The sequence below is a fragment of the Miscanthus floridulus genome, chromosome 6 (genome assembly GCF_019320115.1).
Source record: "Miscanthus floridulus cultivar M001 chromosome 6, ASM1932011v1, whole genome shotgun sequence".
In the NCBI taxonomy this organism is placed as follows: Eukaryota; Viridiplantae; Streptophyta; class Magnoliopsida; order Poales; family Poaceae; genus Miscanthus; species Miscanthus floridulus.
This window is the reverse complement of record NC_089585.1, coordinates 141649661-141675058: the sequence shown is the minus strand read 5'-3', so window position 1 is coordinate 141675058 and position 25398 is coordinate 141649661. Positions and strand designations below refer to the sequence as shown.

The 25398-nt window shown below is 42.6% G+C and overlaps 1 protein-coding gene and 1 pseudogene across 1 annotated transcript; both read right to left on the bottom strand.

Annotated features, from left to right (window-relative positions):
* Nucleotides 1–6519: 6519 nt before the first annotated feature.
* LOC136457157 (CBS domain-containing protein CBSCBSPB3-like) lies at nt 6520–10998 on the bottom strand (annotated as a pseudogene).
* A 1545-nt stretch (nt 10999–12543) lies between these two features.
* Nucleotides 12544–23843, bottom strand: LOC136457154 (uncharacterized). The gene is made up of 11 exons (XM_066457198.1): nt 23597–23843; nt 21485–21641; nt 21103–21303; nt 20823–20945; nt 20625–20662; nt 20425–20539; nt 15872–20344; nt 14941–15060; nt 13773–13880; nt 13548–13690; nt 12544–12947 (listed from the first exon to the last, which is right to left on the bottom strand). The coding sequence occupies exons 2-11, from the start codon at nt 21560–21562 to the stop codon at nt 12716–12718; spliced, it is 5631 nt and encodes a 1876-aa protein (XP_066313295.1). The 5' UTR covers nt 21563–21641; nt 23597–23843; the 3' UTR covers nt 12544–12715.
* Between the last annotated feature and the right edge of the window lie 1555 nt (nt 23844–25398).

Below are 25398 nucleotides of genomic sequence, written 5' to 3'. Positions count from 1 at the left end.
TGGAGAGTAAGATAATAGAAGGCCAGAAAACAGACAAGAGAATATTTCACATCAAGGAGAAAATAAAAGAAGAGCCGTCTAAGCACTTTAGAGTGGATGAATAGGGCGTGTTGTGGTTTGACGACCGTCTTGTGGTTCCCAAGGATCGAGAGCTTAAGAATAAACTCATGGATGAAGCTCACCTTTCTAAGCTATCTATCCATCCGGGAAGTAGTAAGATGTATCAAGAACTGAGACCTCGTTATTGGTGGACCAAGATGAAGAAAGAAGTTACAGCCTATGTTGCCAGATGTGACATGTGTTGTAGAGCGAAAGCTATTCATATGAAACCTATCGGTTTGTTGCAACCTTTGTCCGTACCTAGTTGGAAGTGGGATGATATAAGTATGGATTTTATCTCGGGTTTGCCCACTACTCAAAAGGGACATGATTCAATTTGGGTGATTGTGGATCGTCTTACCAAGACCGCTCATTTCTTACCTATCAAGATAAATTATCGACCACCTCAATATGCCGAGAAGTATATTGCAGAAATTGTAAGGTTGCATGGTATACCAAAGACTATAGTATCTGATAGAGGGCCACGGTTCACGGCTCACTTTTGGGAATATTTGCACAAATGCTTAGGAACTAGTTTGATTCGTAGTACCGCTTATCATCCTCAGACAGATGGTCAGACTGAACGAGTTAATGTTGTTCTAGAGGATATGTTAAGAGCATGTGTGTTGTCTTCTAGGGGTTCATGGGTCATGGTTACCTTTAGCTGAGTTTGCTTACAATAACAGTTATCAAGAAAGCATCAAGATGTCTCCATTTGAAGTTTTGTATGGCAGAAAATGTAGAACACCACTGAATTGGGTCGAGCCAGGAGAAAGAAGGTATTATGGTATTGACTTTGTAGAAGAGTCCGAGAAGAAAGTTCATATTATTCAACAAAATATGAAGGCGGCCCAATCATGTTAGAAAAGTTATGCAGATAGAAGAAGGAGACCCCTTGTGTTTAAAGTTGATGACTATGTTTATCTGAAGGTCACGCCAATGAAGAAGAAACGTTTTAGAGTCCGAAGAAAGCTTGCCGCTAGATTCGTAGGACCATACAAGATCTTGGAAAGAAGAGGTCCAGTAGCTTATAAGTTAGAGTTACCTGAGACAATGAGTACCGTCTTCCTAGTTTTCCATGTATCACAACTCAAGAAGTGTTTGCGTGTTCCAGAGGAAAGAATAGAACCTCAAGGCATCAAACTCAAATCAGATTTGGTGTATCGTGAGCAACCGGTCCGTGTGTTAGACACTAAAGAACGTGCTACTCGGAATAGTGTGGTGAAAACATACAAGATACAGTGAAATCATCATGATGAGGGGGATGCAACTTGGGAAATGGGAGAATATCTACAAAAAGCTTATGAAGATTTTTATAATAAATGGTTCGTAACCCAAATCTCAGGACGAGATTTTTATAAGGGGGAGGGCTGTAACACCCCGGTGTTATGCAAGCATTTAGGCACTGCAAATCATGCATATTATGCATCATCAAGCATCCTAATCATCAATGTTTTCCTAAACGGTAAACGGTAGACAGTCGGCGAGGTCTCATGTAGCGTTTAGACCGTGTACATAGCGTGTACACGGTTTTACACGGATTACTCGTTTTTACTTTATTTGTAAAAATAACTATAATAACCTGTGTATATATTCCTATAACATAGATAATATTTGTATATTCAAATAATTTTATTATGAAAGTATATTCCACAACTAATCTAATGGTACTTATTACACATCATAAACATTTGTAATATTTTGAAAATAACATAGATAAATTATTTTCAAAATATTACCCAGTGTTCGCCTACACGACCGTGTAGACCGATTACACGACCGTTTTTTGCCGTTTACACGGCAATTCCGTGTAACCTACCGTTTATGGCCTAAACTGCATGTTCGGCTACCGAGTAGCGATTACACGCCGAGTAATCGGTCTACACGGCCGTGTAGGCGAACACTGCTAATCATACATGCCTAATCATGTAAATAATAACTGAAACAATGCTTTGAAAAATATGAAATATGCTCGTGAAACATGAATGTTGCATACACTTGTTTAGAGTTATTTTTGCCCTGATTATGCTTGCTAGGCTAATAAAACATGTTTGGCTATAATTGTAAATCATCTAGAATTATTTAGCACAATTTTTGGAGCAAAGTTTGTATTCAAACTTTTGACAAAATATGCTTTTGAAATTTTTATTGCAAAAATCCTCCCTATTTAGCTTTTACTTCCCAATTCAAAATCTATGCAAAATTTTTAGTTGGTCCCGAAAGCAAATTTGTAGAGGATTAAATTCTAAGCAACTTTTATTTTTGGGCCATTTTCAAAACAAGTCATTTTCTTGCTCAAAATGGTATACGAAAACTGATATTTGAAAATTCATTGAAAATAGAATTGGAAAATTGCTTATCTCATTTAACGGGTCGCCGCCTCGCTTCCCGGCCCAGTCCGCAAGCCAGCCCGGCCTGCCTCCGCGCCGCACTCCTGCTCCCGCGCGCCACGCCCGTTCGCCGCACACTCGCCCAACCGCGACAGAGCGCGCACGCCGCGTGGCCGCCAAGCGCCGACGAGTTCGCCGCGCGGCACCGCCGGCCTACCCCGCGCCCCTCCTGTCGTGCCTACACCCGTCGCGTCGCGTCTGCCTCCCCTTCTGCATCTCATTTGCTTCCTCTCTTCCGCCAGCACAAGCAGCAGCAACGCATGCACCCACCACCGCCCATACAAGCGCCATCGCCGGCGTTGGCCGTTTCGGCCGCTCCATCTCGCCAGCAGCTCCGCCTCCACCTCGCGCACCTCGTGCTCGCGTCACCTTGCCGTGGTAAGCTCCCCTTCCTCGGGAATCACTCGCTGAAGCACGGCTGAGCTCACCGGAGAGCTCTGCTCCTGTGGATACCGCCTCTCCACTCCACTTCTCTCCTTCCTTTCGCGCGCGTGAGCACCGCCTTGCCCTCGCTAATCTTGTGCGCGCCTCCCCGCGCCCTGCCGTAGCTGGAGTTGGCGTACTACCGACGAGCCATGCCACTGCTCCGCCATGCGCGCTGTTGAGCTTCATTCCGAGCTCCTCCCGTGCCTTCTCTTGGTGCACCGCGTCCGCCTCGTCGCGGGTGAGCTGCTGGTGGTGACCGCACCGTCGGCGAGAAATGGCCGGTCAGCTCCGCCCCTGTTTTGGTCTGACCGACAGGTGGGGGCCGTTGACCCGTGGGGGCCCGCTCGTCAGCGCCCTGACTCGGGTCTGGGTGCACAGCACCGGGTGCACCCAGCGTTTTCTTCGGCTGATTTTTAAAAGGATTTAGGAAATGATTTTCCAGAAAATGTTAAATGTTTCCAAAAAGTCATAACTTGCTCAAAATAGCTCTAAATTTGTTGAAACAAATTTTGCTAGGTTCCTTGTCACCAGATCTACATGATAAAAATATTGCATGTCATTTTTGAGATACTTTAATGTAGAGCTTTATTTAATTCTTAATATTGCTGATATCTTATAAAATGTTTAGTAAATCCTATATATATCAGAAAAATATGATTCTAAGTTTGTTACTCTTCTTGTGTAATGTACTTTCTAGGAAAAATATATACCATGCATGTCCTGTAGAAAAATTATGAGGTATAGTTCAAGTGCCTTTAATGGCTGATTTTTGTTATTTTTGCTAGAGAGCAAAAATTGTATAAAACATGCATGTGATAATTTTTGTACAATGATTAATTACTATTTAGAACCTAGGAAAAATACTAAATCTATTGTTTGACACTTTTCATAATACAAAGTATTTTCATGCTCATATTTAGGTCCAAGCTTGTCATTTTTGTGTAGGCTATTCCACTTATCCAAATGCCATAAAATTTAATGGTAGACTATTTAGGGTAGTACTGTGCTATGGTAATTTTCTAAGATTTTTCTATGCTATAAAAATAGATGTTGCTATTCAAACCTATGATTAATTAGGGTTTAATCAATTGTTGCTTTATGCATGATTAAGAAATTAGTGAAACTTTGGTGTATCTTTGAAGCATTTAATAAGATGTGTTAACTTAGCATATTAGTAGTAGAAGAGAATGCAGTAGATGACATGTGCTTGTAGTACATGTTCTTGGATGATGTTGACTACCTTGCATGCAAGCATATTTATTGTGTTCATTTCATCCGATGCACCTTTTGCATAAGCACTTACGCACCTGCATCATACAGGTTCGCAAACCGAGAGCCCGGTCGTAATACCCGAGTTGCCCGATGAGCAGCTCGAGGTGCAGCCGCAAGAAATGACCGAAGTAGACGAGGAGGACGTTGAGGAACTTTCGGAGTGCCCCGATCATCGCCCGAGCTCCTTCGAGAGAGGCAAGCCCCGGAGCATTTTTCTCCCTGATTTGCGATTATTAATTAATGCTTTACTTTAATTGATGCATTACGTTCAGGAGTTATTTGCAATCGTTGCTGCATTATACCTTGTCTACCTTTGTTATACTATATCCTTGTTACCCTGGTATCCGCAGTCGAGTCAATGTTTAGCTGGCTTAGACCGGTAGAAGTCGGATGATTTTCTGTCACCTGCGAGCTATAGGTGGTTACCTGGATCTGCTCGGATAACTATGTAGTCATAGTATAACTAAGTGTTAATTTGAAGTTGAGACCGGACGGAGACTTACAGGGTTTTGGACTGTAGTGCTTTCCGTCTGTGTCGATTAAGGACCGACCGTTGTTGGGTCTCGGGTCATATTGAACGCATGCCTTACATTTAGCTGGACGAATAACGTACCTTTCGACCACGAAGCTGGGAGATTATTCGGGCCGAGTGGATTGCCCGCAGCGCACTATACCGGAGCAGGTGTGGTAGGACACGGAGGCGCGATGATAAGACCGAAAGGCAGTCGGTCGGCCCCCGGGTACATGTGTTTTCTGGCAAACTCGAGATTTTTCCTGGATAGTTGACTCGGTGATCGATACCTCACTTTAGCGGGTGAGTGAGGTTTGTGTAAGGAATAAATTGCCAGCTGGTTAATAATCGATTCGAATCGTCATCGTTCACTGGATAGTGAACACTTGACTTGAGTTACTTCATCGTAGTAATGTTGATGGAACACTTGGACAGTTATAATGGATATGACATTATGAAAGTTGTTAATGATCATTGGTTATCATTATTTGCTTAATCACATGCTTGCTCTAGTATAGGTGCAAATGTAGTCGACATGTTAATAATAATTAACTTGACAATAATGCTTTTGGAAAGGTTCTTGAAATGCTAAAAATGCCTTTTTGCAAATGAGTCAGCCACCCTACTATAAAGCCCTTCATAATCCTTGATGTCACTTTATTTTCGGTTATGTCGGGTAAATCTAGCTGAGTACATTCTCGTATTCAGGGTTTTGTTCCCACTTGTTGCAGATGGGCAGATGTATTATGGCTACTGTATCAACTGCCTTTATCCTGCGATGGGTGATACTTAGGACCATGGGCATGGTCATTCCTTACGTCTCGTCTAATGCTTTTGTTGGAGATGATCATCAGCTGGCACTGTATTTGAACTCCGTGTGAGTGTGTGTGGTTTTGAACAAATGGCTTCCGCTACTTTTATTTGAACTCGGTTTGTAATAACTATGTTTAAACTCCGATGTACCTGTGATGCGAACTTTTATGTAATATGTGATGGTGACCGTTAAACTTATTACGATCTTGGCTGGTATGTGAGTTGGTTTGAAATCCTTCGTGATTTCACGGACTACCGGGTTATACGGGCTTAAGTTTGCTAAATCGTCTGCTCTAGCGGGTGATTTTCTTACTTAATTTCGTATAATTGGTCGGTTCTGTTAAACACGCCGACCAGTGTCGTGCGTCGCACGCCTTGATCTTGTGGGCTGGACCACCTCTGATGGTGCGGCCCATGTCTTGTCCTGTGGGTACCGGGGGTCATACCCCCACAGTCGCTCAGGTGTCCTCATCATGGCCCGCTCATGCCGAGGCCGCTGCACCGCCATGCCAAGACGCTCTCCTGCACCGCAGAGACAGAGAGAGGGAGGGAGGGAGAGAGTAGCGCTGGAGGCATGAGAGAGAGGATCGGTGTCCGTTAAGGCACGCACGCGGGCGCAGGCGTGTCAGGGTCGGGGTAAAGGCGCGGGAAGATCAGGTCCGGGTACCGGAGTAGGCGGGGTACAGATATAGGCGCGGCGTCGGTCAGATCCGTCCGTTCGGACGTCCTCGTCCTATCATTATCATGAAATCAATCATGGGATACATTATTTTTATATTATACCTACATGGAGTTATAAATATTACTAATATTTATATAAATTCAGTCAAATTTAAGAAGTTTGACTCAATTCAAATTCAGAACTTAATCTTTTTTTGACTTACGTGGTCTAGTAATTATACCTCCCAATTATGTAAACCCTGAACAAGCTTTGGAACTCAGCACTCAACTGCACAGCACAGGTTATAGATATTTTCAAACCAAACACCAGTTACGAGAGCTTCTTTCTGTTGTACTTTCAGTACTGTACAAAAGATGGCAAAGGTGTCTTATCTTGCTTATATATTCTTAAATAAAGCACCGTTGCTGTACAAAACACCTGGGATAAGTTACTTTAAATCAACACCTATTTACACCCTGAGGCCTGAGTGTTTTTGTTTCTATTGTACAGCCTTGGCATGGTGGCAGAGGGGAAAAAAAGACCAAGCCTTATTTTGTCGTGTGACTTGTGTATCTCCAAGTACGTATACCACCTGCTGTGTTTCACCTTGTGGTCGATGAGTGTAATCTGTACAGTGTGGTGCGAGCACTTAACTGTGGAGCGCTTCAGAGCTGAGAGTGCTTCAGGTAGACGATTACCGCGACGCCGGCGAGGGCAATGACGCCGAACCGGAGGGACTTCTGCGCTCTCTGTGAGGTTGAGGCATTCGCTCGTGGCACGGTGGATTCAGTCATAACCTGGGAGTCGTCCATATGCAGCCTCAGAACCTGAGACAGGAAAGCAAACTCTGAATATCTGCTTTGCATGGGGGGAAGGGCATTTTGGTAGTTCAGTGGGCCAAACAGGAAGATAATTACCTTCCACCCAGCTGATTTGGCATGCTGGATTGCTGCAGTAAGGTCACTATCGCTAGTCAGGAGAACCCTGTCACCTTCATCGTCGTCGTACTGTTGAGCATGAAGAACAATTCAGGTGAGTGCATTACCAACAAATTGTGTAATAAATTTCGAGGACCTACATCTTGTCCAATTAACATGTGTGTGCTTCGACAACAATCCACATCTTACCAGAAGGTTGATGCTCGACTTTTCACCATCCGTTCCTAGCCTGTATGCCACAGTAGAGACAAGCTCGTCTAAGCTTTCTGAAACTGTGTGTAGACAGAAAAGGAAGCACAGCCTTATGATGCATCGTCAGGAAACAAAAATCAAGAAAGAGCAATGAGCACTAACCACAACTGAATCTGTGCATACGCCCTTTTCTGTCTCCAATTTTAAAACAGAAAGAACTGTTAACATGAGGAGGATGTACATGTTTCCCGTCAGCACTGTCTGATGCCACCATTCGAGACTCATAGCTACACAGGTTTAAGCAAGTAATAAGAAAAAAAAGGAGCTTTTGTAAGTGGAAAGCAAACATGCAAACAGAAAAAAGATCAACCTACGAGCATCAAATTCTTCTGCAGGATGCATGGCAAGAGCAGAATCCCAAAACTTCTGCATCATACCGTCTGCCAGATCATTTGCTCCAGATGTTCCCTCAACCTAATGAAAACAAAAGATAAGGATTATGTAGTGATAAAAATTTAAGTTGCTGCTAATACAAGGCAGAAGCTTAAACTTATCTAAGCATTTCAGATCTCAGTTCCACAAATACAAAAATTTACTTTTGTCATTCCCAATTAAGCCTAATAATGTATCTCATTCTCTTGAAATCTCAGCTCTGTTCAGATAAAATATTACTTATTACCATAGCAAAGAAGTGTCCAGTATAGTGTTGTAGTGAGAAAAGGTTTTGCCCTCACCATGGATATGGCTGCATGGGCTAGCTGTAGAGCATCCAAACACGCAATAATCTGTCCATCTGTCCAAATATTTAAGTTAGCTACACAGTTAAAAAGGATCGCTACTTTGCAACTAGGATTCAGTACTTGCTTCTGCCTACGACGGGAATATGCAGATATTTTCCATCTTGCATCGAATGTAGAGCATCTAGGATTGATGTGTCCAATGTGGCACAGTCAGGGTTTGCAGTCATAACCTTCAGATACAGATACATAAGAACATAATCAAACAAATTGTGAACAGATAAAGAGCAAAATCATGAGAAGAAAATATGAATGGTTCAATTTGTATGTGTACCTTTTCTACCAGAGTTGCATCTGGCGATAAATTCTGTGCCAGTACTCGCAGGACCAGATCCTTGGAACTTAAGAAAATCCATAGAGAATAATCGATACATCAATCCTTGATGCTCTTTTGTTTTTCTTTCATATCTTGTTTTTGGCCTAGGCCTTTAACTCTACTATATTAATACAAATCATGCGTTTCATGCCAGTTTTACATTCAAAAGAGGAAAATCCATACAGATGAGTTAACCCCTATTTAATGGAACTACATACATAAAGCAGCACAACTCATCATCCTAGTGTCAGGCAGTTAGCACTGAATAAACAACTGAAACAAAGGAAAACTCAAAAGCATAACTGATTTCTTGCCAGAAACATGCGTGAGAATTCCTTGCAACACATTCCCTGTCATGACAACAACTGAGTTAACTCGGTGTTCCCTCATCTTTTTGGCGGCTAAAGTAACTGGATCTGATGGACATACCACTGGAGCACTAAGAGGAAAAAGAAACGTTTTAAAAAAAAGAATCAGTGAGAGTAAATTGCGAAATCAATAGATGTTACTGGTAGTAGCAAATGTACCAGCTATTTTCAGTTATAATAGTTGACAAGGAAGGCTTGAACATTTGTTCTCGAAGAGATTCCATGAATGCATGTGGTCCTAAGCAAAAAGAATCAAAATACAACATCACTTTGTCAAAAGAGAGCTGGTATGCATCAAGCTTGATCTTAACATATAGGTCAGTTCAATATTATTTGAGAAGTTGATTCTAATGTTATTCGAAGTTAGCAAAGCAAACAAACCTGGAAAATCATTTCCCCATTGTCTCTCAACCCCTTCCATAGCAGCTGCTATTGCGCTGCCTTGTTCTGCAGCCTTCTCCATTCTTGAAATTGCGTCATAAAGGAACTTCTTAATATCCACCATAGCAATGACTTCACCATGTTCCACTATGGGAAGGTGCCTAAACTTGCCTGTGCAAGAAAACCATGTCAATGAAAGAGATGTTCATCCAAATTCTTTGTCATGTCTAATTTTACATGATCCAAATTTTGATCATATGCAATCCTACGATAACGACAGGTTCACCCAACTTTATTTGGTCTTTACATAGATGTGTGAAGATTTACACGGTTCAAATAGTACCTTTTTCGAACCACAACAGTGTAAAAATGCAATAGTTTGTACCTGGTTTTATTTCTAATTTGGTGTCTTTTATTCCCTGCACTACTACAATTGCCCTTCTGCTACTTCCTACTTCACTGGTAAATGCATTTGGAATCAGGTGTAGTACTAAGTGAATTTCACTACCAAAGCACCAGTAGATAACTGCACAGATAATTTAAATCATGAGAAGCTAATTTGCAGTGGTTTTCTCCCATTCCACAGATCACAACACTACTTCTTTCCAGATACAGATCATCTTCAGCGAAAATATTAATAATGGTCATGACCAAAGGTAAAACTAATAGCAGATACTTATGTTTGGAATCGGTACAAAATATATAACAAGAAAACCTTGGACCATCTTCTGCAGTGCCTCTATGGCCGATGAATTGGACATAACAAAAACCGGGTTCCGCGTCATCACCTTCACCATATGCGTTTCCTCAGGCTTGAGACCCTCAGCTATTACCCGTCCCGCAATGTCCTACACAAAGAGATGAAAAACAAGTGCCAAAGGCCCAAAGTCCCAGTTGAGAACTAATCCTAGTATTGATCCCACCGCTCGTGATCAATCCCATCAAAAATCATTAGGGAAAATGGAAAAATATTATTATAGACAAACAAAATATTCCTCTAACCACCCAATATTCCCCTTCTGGTTCCTCCCAAACCCAAAATGCATGACCTCCCAGAAAATGAGATATTTAGCTCATCTGGAACTGGCATAAGATTCAACTCATTTTAGCTCAATGTACCGGTGCCCAGACTTCGCCCGGAATTTGAAGAATATTGCAAACTTGCAGTACCATTCATCCAAAAATCGAATATTTTCTGTACATCTGACCACACATTTTCGGTCCTCTTTCTTTTCCAGCTACAGTACAGGTGCCACGACGCCTTTCCACCTCCCGGATGGCCGGATTCATTCGTCTCGTACCTCGGCTGTGAGGATGCCCGAGAGCATCCCATTGGCGTCGGTGAGCAGCGCGGCGTCGACGCGCCTGGCCGCCATCCTCCGGCACGCCTCCGACACTGGGGTGGCCTCCGGAAGCGTGAGCGCCCGCGCCAAGCGCAGCTTTTTCACCGTCCTCTCCGGCGTCTCCGCCGCCGACCTGCGCACGCGCGCACACGCAGAGCACCGCGATCAGTACGTCACCAACACAGAAGAGTGATTTGATTAGAGAGGGAGGTGAAGGGCGAGCGCCTGGCGCGTGGTGCGCACTCACGGAGGGTGGACCGGAGAGGTGGGCTTGGACGAGGACGGCGCCTTCCCGTTCGCTGTAGCGGCGCCGGAGGCCGGAGGCGGGCGGCGAGGCTTGGGCGCGGGCTTGGTGGCCATCGCCTCCGCCGCCAGCGGAGGATTGAGGAGATAGAGAGGCGACGCGGCCGCGCAGCCCGCAGGTGGGTGGCGACTGGCGATGGAGGCGGCGGCCGGCTGGGGTTTGATTTGAAAAGGAGTGCAAGGCAAGACAAGAAGGGTCGTCGTTGGGCGTTCGGCGTTCGCGTGTTGCAGCGGACGAGCAGAGCAGTTAACAGTTGGTTTGCAGCTGTTTGTGGGCCAGGTCTGTCAGTGACCATACCAGGAATGATATGCACCAGAGGTCCATGCCAAATGAAAATGAATGAATATCACAAGGTTCATTCTTGTTTGCCAAATTGCCAGTACCAACATCAGAACAAGGAGTGGTTCCAGCCAACGTTAATTAAAGATCTATACAAATAACTGTAAAATACATACAATCAGCAACGTGAATACACCCACCCTTGAAAGGCTGCTGGTTGTTGGCAAAGAACAATTAACAAGAAGATTTGTTTCTGAGCTGGAGACGCTTGTACAAGGTGTTGTGTTACATTTATGCATAATATCACTTACAATTCTACAATTGATACTGTTGGTGCAGAAAATGATCAACACGTAAATACTTGTAGTTTTGCAGTACGTTGTGATCGGATGTGGCCTAACACTCAATGACACAAGGTTTATACTGGTTCAGGCAACGTGCCCTACGTCCAGTTTGAGTCGGTCGGTGACTTTATTCCTGAGCCCAGGTGCTCGAAGTTTGCTATGGGGTTACAAACGAAAGGGAGAAAGATGGGGTAAAAGAGATCCGGTCGGACTCTGGTCTGAAGGGCCGAGAGTGACGGGAGCTCCACTATATGCTAAGTGTTCGAACGTTGGTTGTTCGTTGGGATCCTTGGTCGTTCGGATCGTGTGTGTTGTTCGAGTTGTAGTGGACTGATCGATCTCCCCTTTTGGGAGAGAGCGCATCCCCTTTTATAGATGAAGGGGATGGTCTTACAAGTGAGAGAAGGAGAGTGTACGTATGCATGTGGGAGGTTGCGTCTTCTTCTTCTGGTATGGCAGATGTCGGTGCCTGCCATACTGTTGATGCACAGAGACATGTACGGGGTTTTACCATGTTCATCTGGTATGGTAAATGTCAACGCCCGCAACACTGTTGATGCCCAGAGGCACGTGGGAGGAGCCTTACGTTTGTCTGGTATAAGAGTTAATGGCGCCCACAACACTGTAGGAAAAATATCAGCGCCCACAATACTACTTGGGTTCTAACATGCCAGGAATGTTGCAGGGTACTGTCCCCTCGTTATTGCGGTTGACTTAAGTACCCTGCTGTTTCCTGATCCTTACCAAGCGGGCGTCCCCGATCGGTTGGTCCCAATCGGCTCTAATTACGTGCAGTCGAAGAAGAGCTATAAGCATGTGTTCAGCACATCCCCGGTTGAAGACGCGGGTCAAAGTCGGAAGTAGTGTTTGACCAGGCCTTCCAGTCGAAAAGGCCGTCCAGAGACGGGCCGGAGTCGATAGCAAGCGCTATTCCTCCTTAGTGAGACCTTCCGATCGGATAGGCGACCGGAGTCGAAAACGGACGCCGTTCCTCTTCGGCCAGGCCTTCCAAAAAGAGATTAGATCACCTTTCTGACTGTCGTTTAGGTATTTGGGCCGACCCATGAGTTACACGTCGTTCGCAACGTTTCTGCTGGATTGAGGCTTTGTTGGGAAACCGGTCCATGAGGGACCGTGGGATTATGAATCTGACAGATACAGATGCTGAGATTCTACTGATATTTACATTACAAATTGTATTCCATTGCCGTCGAACAAGATTGTTTACAGAGCCAGCAACTGGCGGACACTTTTTTCTCCGTTAGTTTTCTCATTGATTCCCTATGATCTCCATGGTGTTCGGTTCTTCAGATTCATTTCGAGCTTCTGTCTTTCACCCTCCACCTCGGCAAACTGCACACTGAGCTCTGAATACCTGCCCTGCATCTCTTTTAGCTCATTTTCTACTGCCATCTGCCTCCTCTTCAACTCGATAGTATCTTGTATCAGTTCATTGATGTCCCTGAAGCTTTGCAAGACTGCTGCTTCATCATTGTGCTGCCTCAAGAATGAACTAACAAGGAGCAAAGAGAATCAAAATATATACTAGTGTTTAGTCAAATTTGACTGATGTGTTTTTACTAAAGCTACTAATTTTTGTATTGCAATGAAGATTGTAGTTTGGATCTGAAAGATTTCCAGGTGCCGAGTGTTGTTGGTGTGTATGTCGTGTGGCGCTGTTGCACAATTGGGTTTTTTTCCTTCTCAATTTAATGAAATGGCATGCAGTTTTCCTGCCCATTCAAGGGTGGAAAAAACTGCTGCAACTGTTAGCTTCAGAAACCTAGCAGCTGAATGTGGCAGCTGTCCCCAGATTCTATTTTGTTAATTTGAATGCCAAACTTATTGGCATGGGAGTTAGCTATAGTCTAAAAAACTAAATTTGTGGATGCTACATTTGTCTAGTTAGTTTCATTGCAAAAGCAACTCTAGTATTTCTTCAAAGAAGAAAATGACAAAAGCATTATTTACGCTCATACTACGATGGCTCAATGTTTAGAATGGTTTTATTCATCATTTATAAAGTTCTCTAGGTAAGAAAAAAAAAGCACCTGCTTCATTAGATTATCAGGCATGAAAAGAAATAACAGTGCTCATTGAATGTACTAGTTACCTCTGGAAAAGGATGTCTGTTTTCTTCTTTGCTTGGAGAGCTTCTGCAAGCTCGAGTTCCAAAGCGAGTAGTCTTTCAAAGGCATTGCCAGAACCAGGAAGCTCTTTAAATGAAGGAAAAATACTTTGCAAATGCTCATTTGCCTAAAGTAGTAACAAATGCAAAAATGATAATGAGATATATCATAGTACAGGTTCACGTTTACTATACAGACAGGACTCATACCATATCAAGTTGTGATAATGTCCTTTCCAAACCACTGAGTGATGGGTCAGTTAGATTAACATCTAGGGGAAGAAGAGGAGACAGATTCTCATTTTTCAATCTTTCCAGCTGCATACAAAAACAATTTCCATTGAAATCAGCTCCTTCCATATCATGCCACACATTGTTTCATTACTGAGATGTACAGAGATATATAGTTTCTCAAATTGTCTAACAGGAGTTATAAGCCTTCATGATTTCATATACTGAGTTATAAATGCTGAAGACTCATCCGTGTGACACTGACGTTGAGATCATATTACTAATTCAATTAGGGTGTGATTGGTTGCTTGCATTAGTCTTAGCCTACAATAGATCTTATGCATCATAACTCAAGCCAGTATAAATGTATGCAATGTCTTGGTGTTTGTTTGTTTTGCATAAGCAGGTTGCGTTTGGTAAGATTGTGTTTGGTTGTATGTAGTCACCTCCATATTCTAGTAGAGGTCTTATGTTCTACTTCCTCCGTTCCAAATTATAAGTCGCTTTGACCTTTTTGCTACATCCATTTTGCTATGCATCTAGATATAATAATATGTCTAGATACATAGCAAAATGGATGAACCAAAAAAGTCAAAGTGACCTATAATTTGAAACGGAGGGAATTGTAGGGGTGGATTTGGTGAGAATATTTCACTTTTGTGTGGCCCATCAACTTGCCTAACACGACTAAATATAGTATACTAGCTAATGCTGCATTGGGCCAGCTTTGAGCACTGTCCAAGCTTACATAAGAGCCTACACTGCACAAGCCTAGATACAAGCAAAGAAGCCCTTATTGCATTAGTTGTGCATAGTTCATAACTTCATATATGGCAAGCCAGTAAATTTCTAATTCAAGCTTTGTCCATCATGAGCTCAAGCAAATCAGCAAGTATGCTAATCACATCACTTCATTTTTGTAATTCATATAATATGGTAATATCGCAGCACCCTGAATACAAGTCCTAACACTACAGATGTACTAGCATATGTATCTTTGTCTTCCTTTAGGAGCATGGGGGAAGAAACGGCATATGTGACAATCCCAAAATGTCGGACGTTTTTCCAAGTGAAATTTGCTTTTCACAAACATAGTATGTGTTACAACCTGAAAGAAATAATGCACCAAGAGAAGTTCCATCATTACCTCCTTCTGGAAAAGGTTGAATTCATTTGCTAATTTCTTATGCTCTTGAGAAATATCTTTGATGCTATTGTTGCCATTCAAATTGTTCTCTGTTGACAATTCCATTTCCTCATCACAATTCTGTCACAACTCACAACAGCAAAATAAAGTCAGCTGACTAAGCAGTCAACAGCTCACCACTATAAATGTTATCCATCATGGAAAAAACAACAAAGAACAAAAGATGTAACGAATTGGTGTTGAAAATGTAAACTGACCACATGATAATATCTAACATATTTGCTTTGTCAGTAAGGATAAAGGTGAAAGCATAAAACGTGTGGTCTCTGACATTATCTAGATGCACGTGTTTTAAGATATCAACATGGCTACAATATGACACTTTTGATTAGTCCTCTCCATTAAATATGATATTCTGAGATAAAGTGGTTACAAATTGCAAAAGTGTTTCTCATGATGAAGCTAGTGAAATCAGCCTTATGTTGCCAATCTACATAATTCTTTACATATTGATAGTCAGAGTTAAAAAAGTTTGACTGAAAGGAATGACAAAATGACTTACATTTCCAATCAGTAAAATTAACCCCAAAAAAATAACACGGTCCAATTAACCAAAATGTTGAGCAATCATGTTACAGTTTTTTGGCATGTCAGAATGTTGACCAATTCTCTTGCATACTAAATAAAGATCTATTTTATGCGCTACGCATGGGAGTCATTCTAAAATTTCATAGGTTGGATCATATTTCCCTACACCTCAAGATCACAATGTGGTTTGTAAGCCACGATCTATATATCAAGAGTTGCTATGTGCTTCACGGTTTATACAACAAATCTAGCAAAAAATTTATATGATACCCTTTCAAGGTTCTGCCATAAACTTGACAAATAGTGAAATGACCAAAAGGCAAACAGTTTGTAGATTGATTACCTCCAAGTTCTTGCTCTCTTCATTATCACCAAACTTCACAACATCCTCTGCTCCTTGAGACAAATTTGATGATAAACTTCTACTCTGAATTTCACGTTCCTGTAACCCTGAATCCATTTTTGTTGTATTTGGTGTGGCCTTTGATGCAGACTCAGCCTTGCCATCTCCAAGAATATGCCCAATCGATGTGGTTCCAGGGGTGCATGATTCAGAACTATCACGTGACGCATTATTGTCTGTTAATGCCATATTCTCCAATAACTTCTTAACCAGGTCAAGTTCCACCCTTATTCTGTTACGTTCCTCGCTGCACTCTTCAAGAGAGACTTCAATCTTCTGCTTTTCTTCATTGCAATAATCTAAGTTTAGTTTTGTGCATTCTAGTTCTGTCAACATGCTGTCATATGCATTTGACAATTCTCTTTTATCAGCTGATAAATCAAGCATCTCCACCTCCATTTCAGAAACTTTCATTGACAACTCTTCAATTCTCTTAGCAAGAGCAATCTCATTTTTCTTCCCAGTTTCAACATCATCCAAAGCACTTTGCAGCTTCAGCAGCATCTCTTCAGCATATTTTTTATTGACAAAAACTTGACCTTTCAGCTCTTGGACCTTCGATTCATACTGCTCCTTAATAAATGCAATTCTAAGGGAATCTTGCATGGCATGTAACGATCCTTCCTTCTCCTTTCTTCCAGCTTCAGCCTTTTCTTTTAGCTCTCTCAAATGGATAGACAAGTTTTTGAACTCTTCTGCCTTCAGACTTTGTTCAGCAAGTTTTTGAGTAAGATCCTTGTTCTGTTCTATTGAATTTATCAACTCATGCCTTTGATTCTGGAGCAACGATAACATCACAGTGTTTTGCTCCTCCAATTTTGACCTAAGAATCATGTTTAAAATTTCGGTCTCATCTTTTGTAGATTTCAAATTATCAACTTGCTCTTCAAGATCTGCCTGCAAGACTCTAAGCTGCGAAATCTCATCTTGATCCTTCAATACTCTGTCACTGTTATTGACTGCTATATCCCGAGACTTGTTGTTACTAACTTGAGTTGATGCTTCGTCATGTCCTTTCATAAGCTCCTCAAGACCTTCCTTCTCTTGAATAACACTGCTAAGGTTGGTTTCAAGAGAATGGATAGCTGCTTCAAGTGTGCTATTTCTATCGGCTAATTCTGCTTCAGTAGACATGTGTGCCCGTAATAATTCATCAGCCTCTTTGCTTTTGAGTTGAAGTTTCTCAAACTCATTTCTTAACATATTAAGCTGCACAACAGCCTCCCTTACCTGACTTCTCATATAACTAGCTTCAATTTCACTGGAAAGCATGGCCTCAGCAACTGTTCCTAACTCGTTTTCCAGAATTGAAAGTTGGGACTGAAGAGAGCAATTCTTACAGTTGAGGTCCCTTTGGATTTGTTCACTCTGTGAGAGCGAATCTTGCATTGAACTATGTATTTTTTCCATGTCCAAAAGTTGGCCGTTCAGATGAATGAGCTCTGTTTTGTGTTCATCAAAAGAAAGTAGAACTTGATCCTTCTCACCAAGCTGTGATGTAAGACTAGCAAGGGCAGACTCAAGCTCCTCCTTAAGTCTCTTTTCTCTTAGAAAATTCTCATCAGTGCACATCAGATCATCACGTAAACATTTTATTTCACTCTCCATATGCACTAACAATTCATGTTTAGACTCTAATGACTGGGTCAAGGTCTGGTTATCCTCCTCATGTTGAGCAAGATATATTTTGGTCCTCTCGAGTTCCTCTACAGTAACACCAAACTCTTTCAATTTTTCAACAAGAGCCTCATTCTCACTAGTTGCATGCTGTAGCTCAATTTCCATTTGTGACAATTTTGATGTTAAGTCACCATTGGTAACAGAATATTTTTCTTGAGAATCAGAGCAAATCCTAAGTTTGTGAGCCATGTCCTGCAGTTCTTGCTGAAGCTTGTCTACAAGTTCCTCAGACAAGTTTAGCTTCTGCTTTGTGGCATCCATATCACATATAAACTTCTGCTCCATACCATGCAATTTTGTCTCAGCCTCCTCTGACCTTCTCTGAAGAGCATCACACATTTTCTCCAGTACTTCCTTCTCCTCAAGAAGATGAAGTACCTTGTCAAATGTTTGCTGATGGAAGGATTCCAATCTTTTCATCACAGCAGTGTAATTCTTACTCTCAAGTTCATGCAGCAAAGATGCCTCTTCTAAGGCTGAAATGTTGACTTCCTTGTTAGAAGATACAATTTTAGAGCATAGGTCACCCAGTTGATCCTGAAGGGATGTAGAAACCATTTGTATATCATTGTTTATGGAGGATTGCTTATTTAACTCATCTTTCATGGCCTCAAAACCTTCTCTTAGTGACGCGAGCTCATCCTTAAGCTGGTTGGTTAGTAGACTTTCTTTGAATAAAAGGTTGTCCAATCTCATAACTTCCTCAGCGCAGACCTTGTACTTGCTTTCACAAGTTTTATGTTCCTGAACAAGTCTTTCAGACTCCGTGAGCTTTTCCATAAACAAAGCATTTTCAACTGTAATATCATGAAGCTTTGCTTCTAATATTTGGTTCTTTACAGTCAGATCATCACACTTCAAAACATATCCTGCTTCGCTTTCTTTGACACTTTTGGCTTGGTCCAATGCAGAGTTCAACCTGAGCACTAGAGATTGCCTAGCATCATTAGAGTCTTGAAGCTGCATTTCTAACATGTGCAACCTTCCCTGCATGCATTTAATGATATCCAATGCAGCATAGTGAGATTCACGTAATACATCAGAAAATATCTGCCACTTGATGTTGGAAATAAACATTTCTAAATGCTCAGACTCCATAGCGCTAGAGGCCCTTCTTGGCCCTTCCAAGTTTGAGTGGTTCCCCCATGAATCAGTATGTGCTTGAAACTCTGATCTCGCACGGAGCTCTTCAATCTTGAGTGCCCGAAGAGGATTTTTCTGGCTATCAGTTTCTTTCTCTGAATATAGACCTTCAGGTCCGATTTGTTTGACACCAGGCCTGTATTGCTCATGTTCATTATTGCCACATAAATCTTCCACAGCAGAGTGTTCCTCAGGTAAACTATCAAAATCTTCTAGTAATGATTGCTTGGCAAGAGTTTCATTTGACTCATACATAGAGAGAACCTGAACCGACAATAACTCAAGGTCTTTCTGTAGACGTTCCACAGCTGCAGAATAATTGAATCGAACCCTCTTGAGGGCAGTTTCTGTAGCAACAGCCCTCCTCTCAAGCTCCTTATTTTGAGCTTCTAAAGCTGTTCGGTCCTCCACAAATCTCATTAGTTGATCATTCATTTCCTCGTGCATTTTTTGCTTCTGGGCTTGGAGGACAGAAACTGTGTACAAACAAGAGTTATGCTCTTTCCTGAGATTTTCTAATTCAATTGCTGTCTGCTTCTGGCTCTCCTCAAGCTTATGGATAAAAGATTCATAGTAACGCTCCATCTGGCTCATCTTCTCCAGGAGATTCTCCTTCTCAGTTTTTGAGTCCTCCAGCTTCTGCAGGAGCTCACACATTTTCTCCTCCATTGTGCCTGTATTACCACCATAATTTTTCTTGAGGGTATCATTATGTCCTGAGTTTGATAGATAACCAGTAAGTGGAACCAAATGTTCTGCATTGTGATTTTCTTTCATTTGTCCTGGTTGAACACCTTGCTTGAGGTTCTCAATGACACGTTGAAGTGCCCCCAGATCAGCAAGAAGAAAATCAAGATCACTTGCTTGTAGTCCATGGAGAGCATTGTTTCTGGTCTGCTGCAGTTTACTTTCAAGAAGTAGCAAGCCTTGCAGCCATTCAGTTTGGAGATGATGAATGGACTCTGTAGCAAGAGTATCGTTACCATACTTAATCATAGTTTTACCTTCTACGTCAAACTTGTTCTGCGAGAGTTTAGAAGATCTTATTTCTTCCAACTCTTGTTTCAGATTAGAACATTCTGTTCTTAGCAAGGACACTTCAGTAGTGAGTTGATTCCGTGACATGAGTTCAACAGCAAGCTGTTGAGCAAGGCCCTGTGTCTCAGTGCCTAACTTGTCAGTAACATGCTCCAGAGATGTCGCTTCTGTCTTAAGCTGAGAAAACGCTGACTCAGCCACCTCCAATCTGGTTCTGAGCCGGTTATTCTCATCATGAGCGGCAGCTAAATCTTTATCAGCACAGTACTCAGGACTCCAGCCATGAGTCCAATCATTGCTCCCTTGCGGTGAAAGGTGTTTACCCCAACGGGCGCCTTTTTCTGGTGTACGACTTCGACTGGTAGAACAAAGAGGTAAGTCACTTGAGCTCCTAAAGCTACTGATTTCATGTGCACCATGTGGATCATTCTTTTCAGTAAAAATACCATCTGAAGTATGTGACGAATTTTCATAGTCATCTGTTGATCCTGCAGAATCTTCAGCCAAGGGGAACCCCAGAGAATTTTCTTTTAGCTTAATCCTCGAATTAACCTATTCAGCATGACACAGGAAAGTCTATCACCAAATGAACATAAATAATGCCAACTACATCATTCATATTATTCACCAACCTTATCAATGCCAATGTCTGATGAGGCCGCAGCAACTTCAGCAGGATCATGACTTCTTTGGTTCAATAACTGCTGAGAGCTTCTGGTGCCAGTTTCTCTTTGCTGCTCAAATTCTCTGTAGCAAACAAGAATTTAGAAGGATTAGGAACAATAACTTCTTTTGTTGAAGAAATATATATATTGTTGCATGGCAAACAAACCTGAAACCAGTTTTTGTAGTGAGAAGTTGTGCTGTGATCTGAAATGGTTTTATCAAAGAACCACATCAGAGAAAAAAAAAATAGCTGCTATCCCCACAAAAAAGAGGACAAAACTGTTCAACTACTTCTCATCATGGCATAATACCAGCTTCTGGTGACTCCTGGTATACGAAAAGAAGAATTTTTTAAGATACATACATGTAACAGTGTCCCAAAGTCAGAACCACGAAGAGGAAGTGCTATTGAAGTCGGCTTCAGTGCTTCTGCGAATTCAGCAAGATTGACATCAACCTCACCAAGAATACTAGACCGTGACGTCCCCTGTTATTTCCACGAATATGGTGAAAGACAGTAAACATCAGTTATTTTGTAAATTCTTCCAGTGCTTTTTTGACAGAAATCAACACCTTAATTTAAAAGAACATTGGGAGAGACAGAGCAAGACAAAGATCAGCATTAAACAATTTCTGGAACACACCATGGCCACAACAAGCTTATATAGCTTGTCATCGTATGTCTTAGTCCGAGGATCCTGAAGAAGCCGTGTTGCTTCATAGATGGGATCAGGCCATTTGCAACTCCCGTTCCTGACATTTGCCTTATTTGTTTTTGCGCTCACCTTTCCCGTATCAGCAGAGATGAAGGACAAAAATAGTTTGTCCCACCCTGTTGATGGAATCTGCAACCAAAATTATTAGTGTAACAGATTAAGCAAGCCTGTTTTAGAGAAATAAGTAATAATGCTCACACATACTGCACAAGCAAGTCTAGTAACAAAGAAAGTATAATTTGCTAAAAGAAAATTTCCTGCGAACAACCAAGAGAAGAAGAAACAATAGAATTAATGTATGAGAACTCACATTTGTGGCATGGAATTGCAGCCGGAATACAACCTTAACTTTGGTCTTTTCGATCTTCCATTTTGGTACCCTTGACATTGCGACAGTATAATGACAGCTCCCAGAAAAGGCTTTCAGTTTAAACGTCTCTCAAAGTTAGGAGTAGCATTCTTTTTGTCTGAAAGCAAAAGCAACACAAACTTCTTCACATCAATGAATGTAATTCATCTCCTTTTAGACACAAAAAGGAATAAAATTCACACAGCAAACAAGAAACAATCAAACATGGACCATACTCTGACGATGAAGAAAAGATGAAACAATAACAATAACTGCCATATTCACAGTATAAGCTAATGTGAATAACAAATGCTAACGAAAGCAAGAAACACAAATGGCTGGTAAATTTCTATACAGCAGTAAAAAAAGATTATGTTGATATTGTACGCCCCTTCCGATTTCATCAGTCCCTTCATGAAAAAGGCCAGTTTATCAACAGTGCAGTTTGTCCATTCAAGTGTAAAGCATGATATAAAATCAGAAAAGAATCAATAAAAGAACCACTTCATGAAAATCTACCTACACTAAGGGTCTGTCTGGTACCGCTCTCGAAACCAGTTTCCCCATGAGAATCTGAGGAGCATGGCCAAGTTGCGTTATATGCCTATATCAATTAACTCCTGATAGGAATCAAGTGGAGCGACCTGCGCCAGTGGAGTGCCACCCCCCCCCCCCCCCCCCCCCCCCAGCGCCATCACTCAGAAGCCCCCAATCGCCCCTCTCTGCTCATACCGCTATGCCCAACTCCTCTAGGTCCTCGCTCTTGCCATGGGCGATCAGATTTTCTCTGCTAGCATTTTTACACTGGGAAGACAATGTGCATAGACCAAAAAACTAAGCACCAGTGACTTGGCTCAGATCCAACCAGAAGAAATTAACAAACCAAGAAAAACTAGACTACCGTTATTAGCTGCAAAGCTCCCACTCTCGAAAAGAAGAAGAAAGAATCCAATTCTGTCCAGGAGTTCAGATGTTTCAATGAAGAAAGAATCAGGAAAAAAAAAAGTTGTACTTTAAAAAATGCCATGCCTGACTAACCCATTAAAGCAGAACATCCAACCAAAAGATCCATTGAATCATAAGGAAAATATTGGAAACTCAATGTTAGCTCCAAAAAACCCTCGTCTTTCCACTAAAGATATTACTGAGTCGAGTGTGTATTCTAGGGGCCCCAGAAACAATAAAGCCCATCAGCATTGTACAAATGACCAACCAAAAGCATTTCCAACTAACAACAAAAGCTCTGTTTAATCAACTCAGATCCACCAAACCCTCCAAAAGCCAAGGCAGGTTTCCAATTTACAACTCACACAGCACCTGAACCAATGCACCACTACAAGATTGAATGCTACGAATGTAGCATACTAAAACGGTATGCCCTAATCCAATAAAAGCCCCACCCCCACTCTATACTAAAGATGCAAATGTTTTCAATGTGGAGACAGCTTTTTGGTACAAGAAAATTTTGCCTGCGACTTTTGGGCCTTTGCCCTAAATATTGATCACGGATGCGCATTGCACAAGGGTAGCTTTGACAAACCAAATCTGGCCATCCCAAAAAGAAAACACTCGGACCAAACAAACTTATCTACTTTGACAGCTGACAATTGCTGGGAGAAGCCCGCACCTTTTGCATTGAACAGCTCCCCAGCAGCTTACCAGTACATCTGCCAACAATCCGTTGCCCAAAACGATATGAGATTTCACGAAAATGAAATGTGCGCAGTGCATTCAGATCCACCGGAAATAGCAGCAAACCCCAATCAATTAGGGGGGAATAATAAAAAAAAAACTCCGTCTAATCTCAACAACCTGCTAATGACAACCACAAGGTCTCGAATTTTTCTTGCAAGGATCCAGAGAGCAGAAACGGAGGGCCGCCGCAGATAACGCCGCACCCCCGAAACATGGAACATTTGGCAGGGAAGAAAAGATTTGCGCGGAAATATCGACGGATCCAAAAGCATCCCCCCGCTCTGGGGCTGCGAACTGGAAGGAGTAGCCTCGGTTCCCATCGATCTCACCAGGGGAAAGGAAAGGAGAGGAGAGGGAAATCAGAGCATTCGTGCAAACCTTGGCTTTCGGAAGATCAGCTTCGCTCTTCCTCCTTTCTTGGACACAGTACAGCACGCGAGACAGCTCTCCCACACTGGAGCATGCCGGCGGCGCGAACGCAGTTGCCTCCGCCGCGCCCTCCGGCGCCGCGGCGCCTAGCTGGTAGCTCGGGTTTAAAGGGTGGTTGGGCGAGAGCGAGAGAAAGATTACTGGAGCTGGAGCAGGCAGGCAAGTACTGATTGTGGGGGACTCGGGGTTGGTGTTAGCAGCAATGACCATAGGAGAGAGAAAGACGTGAGTAAGACAGACCGCCAAATTAAGCCGAGTGATTTGGGGGCTCCGATGAGATTATAGATTAAGCAGATTGGCGCCGCCGGTTGCTTGCTTACCGGGGCAGGCAGGCAGGTCAGTGAGGCAAGCAGGCAAAGACACACGGGCACTAGGCGCCAGCAGCACAATCATGAATCATGGCGTGATTGGCGTCTGGTCGCTGCATACTTGTTTATCGCATCATTAAACAATTTGTTACTTTCATTATGGGAGACTGGAAGTGTGTATAAGAACAGTAAGTTCGCGTACCTTTGACTTGCAGAGTATTGCTTGTGAATTTTCTAGTTTGAGAACAAGTCGCTTAAAAAACTAAAAGTAACCCGCTAACCTTATGCGATGTTTTTGTGAGAACTTGCTGTAAGGATGCGCCACAAGACAAAATAAAGCTGATCTCGTCCTCTAAGTTGAACAAACTAGTCCGTGAACCTATACTGGTGCAAGGGCCAAACTTGGCGCGCTCGATTTCTGGAGGGGCTTCACTTGTGCAAGTGACTCTCCAACACCAGTACACAACCGAGGATTTCGCTCGGTTTTTTCCACCGGGGAGAATGTCGTGGTTCAAGAAGTCGAGGAAGGGGTGTGTCAAGTCATTGTCAATGACCATCGCCTCTCGCCTTTTATCCCACTGACCATCAGCCAGTAATTTGGGTGAGGCGTCGTGTGGATCAGCGGGCGGTCTCGGGGTGAGCTCGTCTTCGAGTCGAATCAAAGAGGCCAAAAGTACATCGAGGAAGACTCCTGAATCCTGATGCAGCCTTGCCCCGGGTGTAGACCAGTTTTGACTGTCTCCTTGTCACGCCAAAGAATGTGATGGAGCTTGAATTCGTCGAACTGCTCCTCTAGCTTGCGGACCTCTCTATAGTAAGCCTCCGTCTTCTCGACGCGGCAAGTCGATTCTTTCGTGACCCGGTAAAAGTAGCACAGATGTACTTAGGCCCCTTTTGGTGCCACTCGGGATGCTCCGGCTCCGGCTCCCAACATATTGTGTGTTACTGTTTTTACTGTGCGTCACTATAGCTTTGAGAAAAAACGGCTCCGGCTCCTCCAAAAATGAACTAGAAAGAGGAGAAGTCGGAGGAGCAGCATGCGAGAGGCTTCTTCCTGCTCCGCCATAGTACTGCTATAGTAAAGGAGCCGAAGCAGGAAGAAACCCCTCTAAACAGGGCTAATGGCTCACTAACCTGATAGTAATATAGGTTTCTCATAGGCTCGAAAAAATAACATTGATAATAAACATAATAAACTAATAAATAAGTAAAACTAAATACCCTTCCCTCAATAAGTTTGTTGGGACAGAAGAATACTCCAAACCACTACCAAAAGCAAATAATCTAGTGTCTTCAGTTTTCTTACCTGGTGAGACGCATCAGGGAAACGGGAAAGGAAAAATGACGAGGCCCATCTAGACAATGGGCTACTCGCCAGTCGCGATGCCTCCAGGCCCAGATTCCACGTCGCTTGGGCTGGGGCAGGAGACTGGACCCTGAGGC

Coding starts and splice junctions, on each gene's coding strand:
- LOC136457154 (XM_066457198.1), bottom strand. CDS start 21,562: ATGTCAAGGGTACCAAAATGGAAGATCGAAAAGACCAAAGTTAAGGTT. Junction 20,946..21,102: donor ATAAGCTTGTTGTGGCCATG/GTGTGTTCCAGA, acceptor TGGAAATAACAG/GGGACGTCACGGTCTAGTAT. Junction 20,345..20,424: donor CAGACATTGGCATTGATAAG/GTTGGTGAATAA, acceptor CATGCTGAATAG/GTTAATTCGAGGATTAAGCT.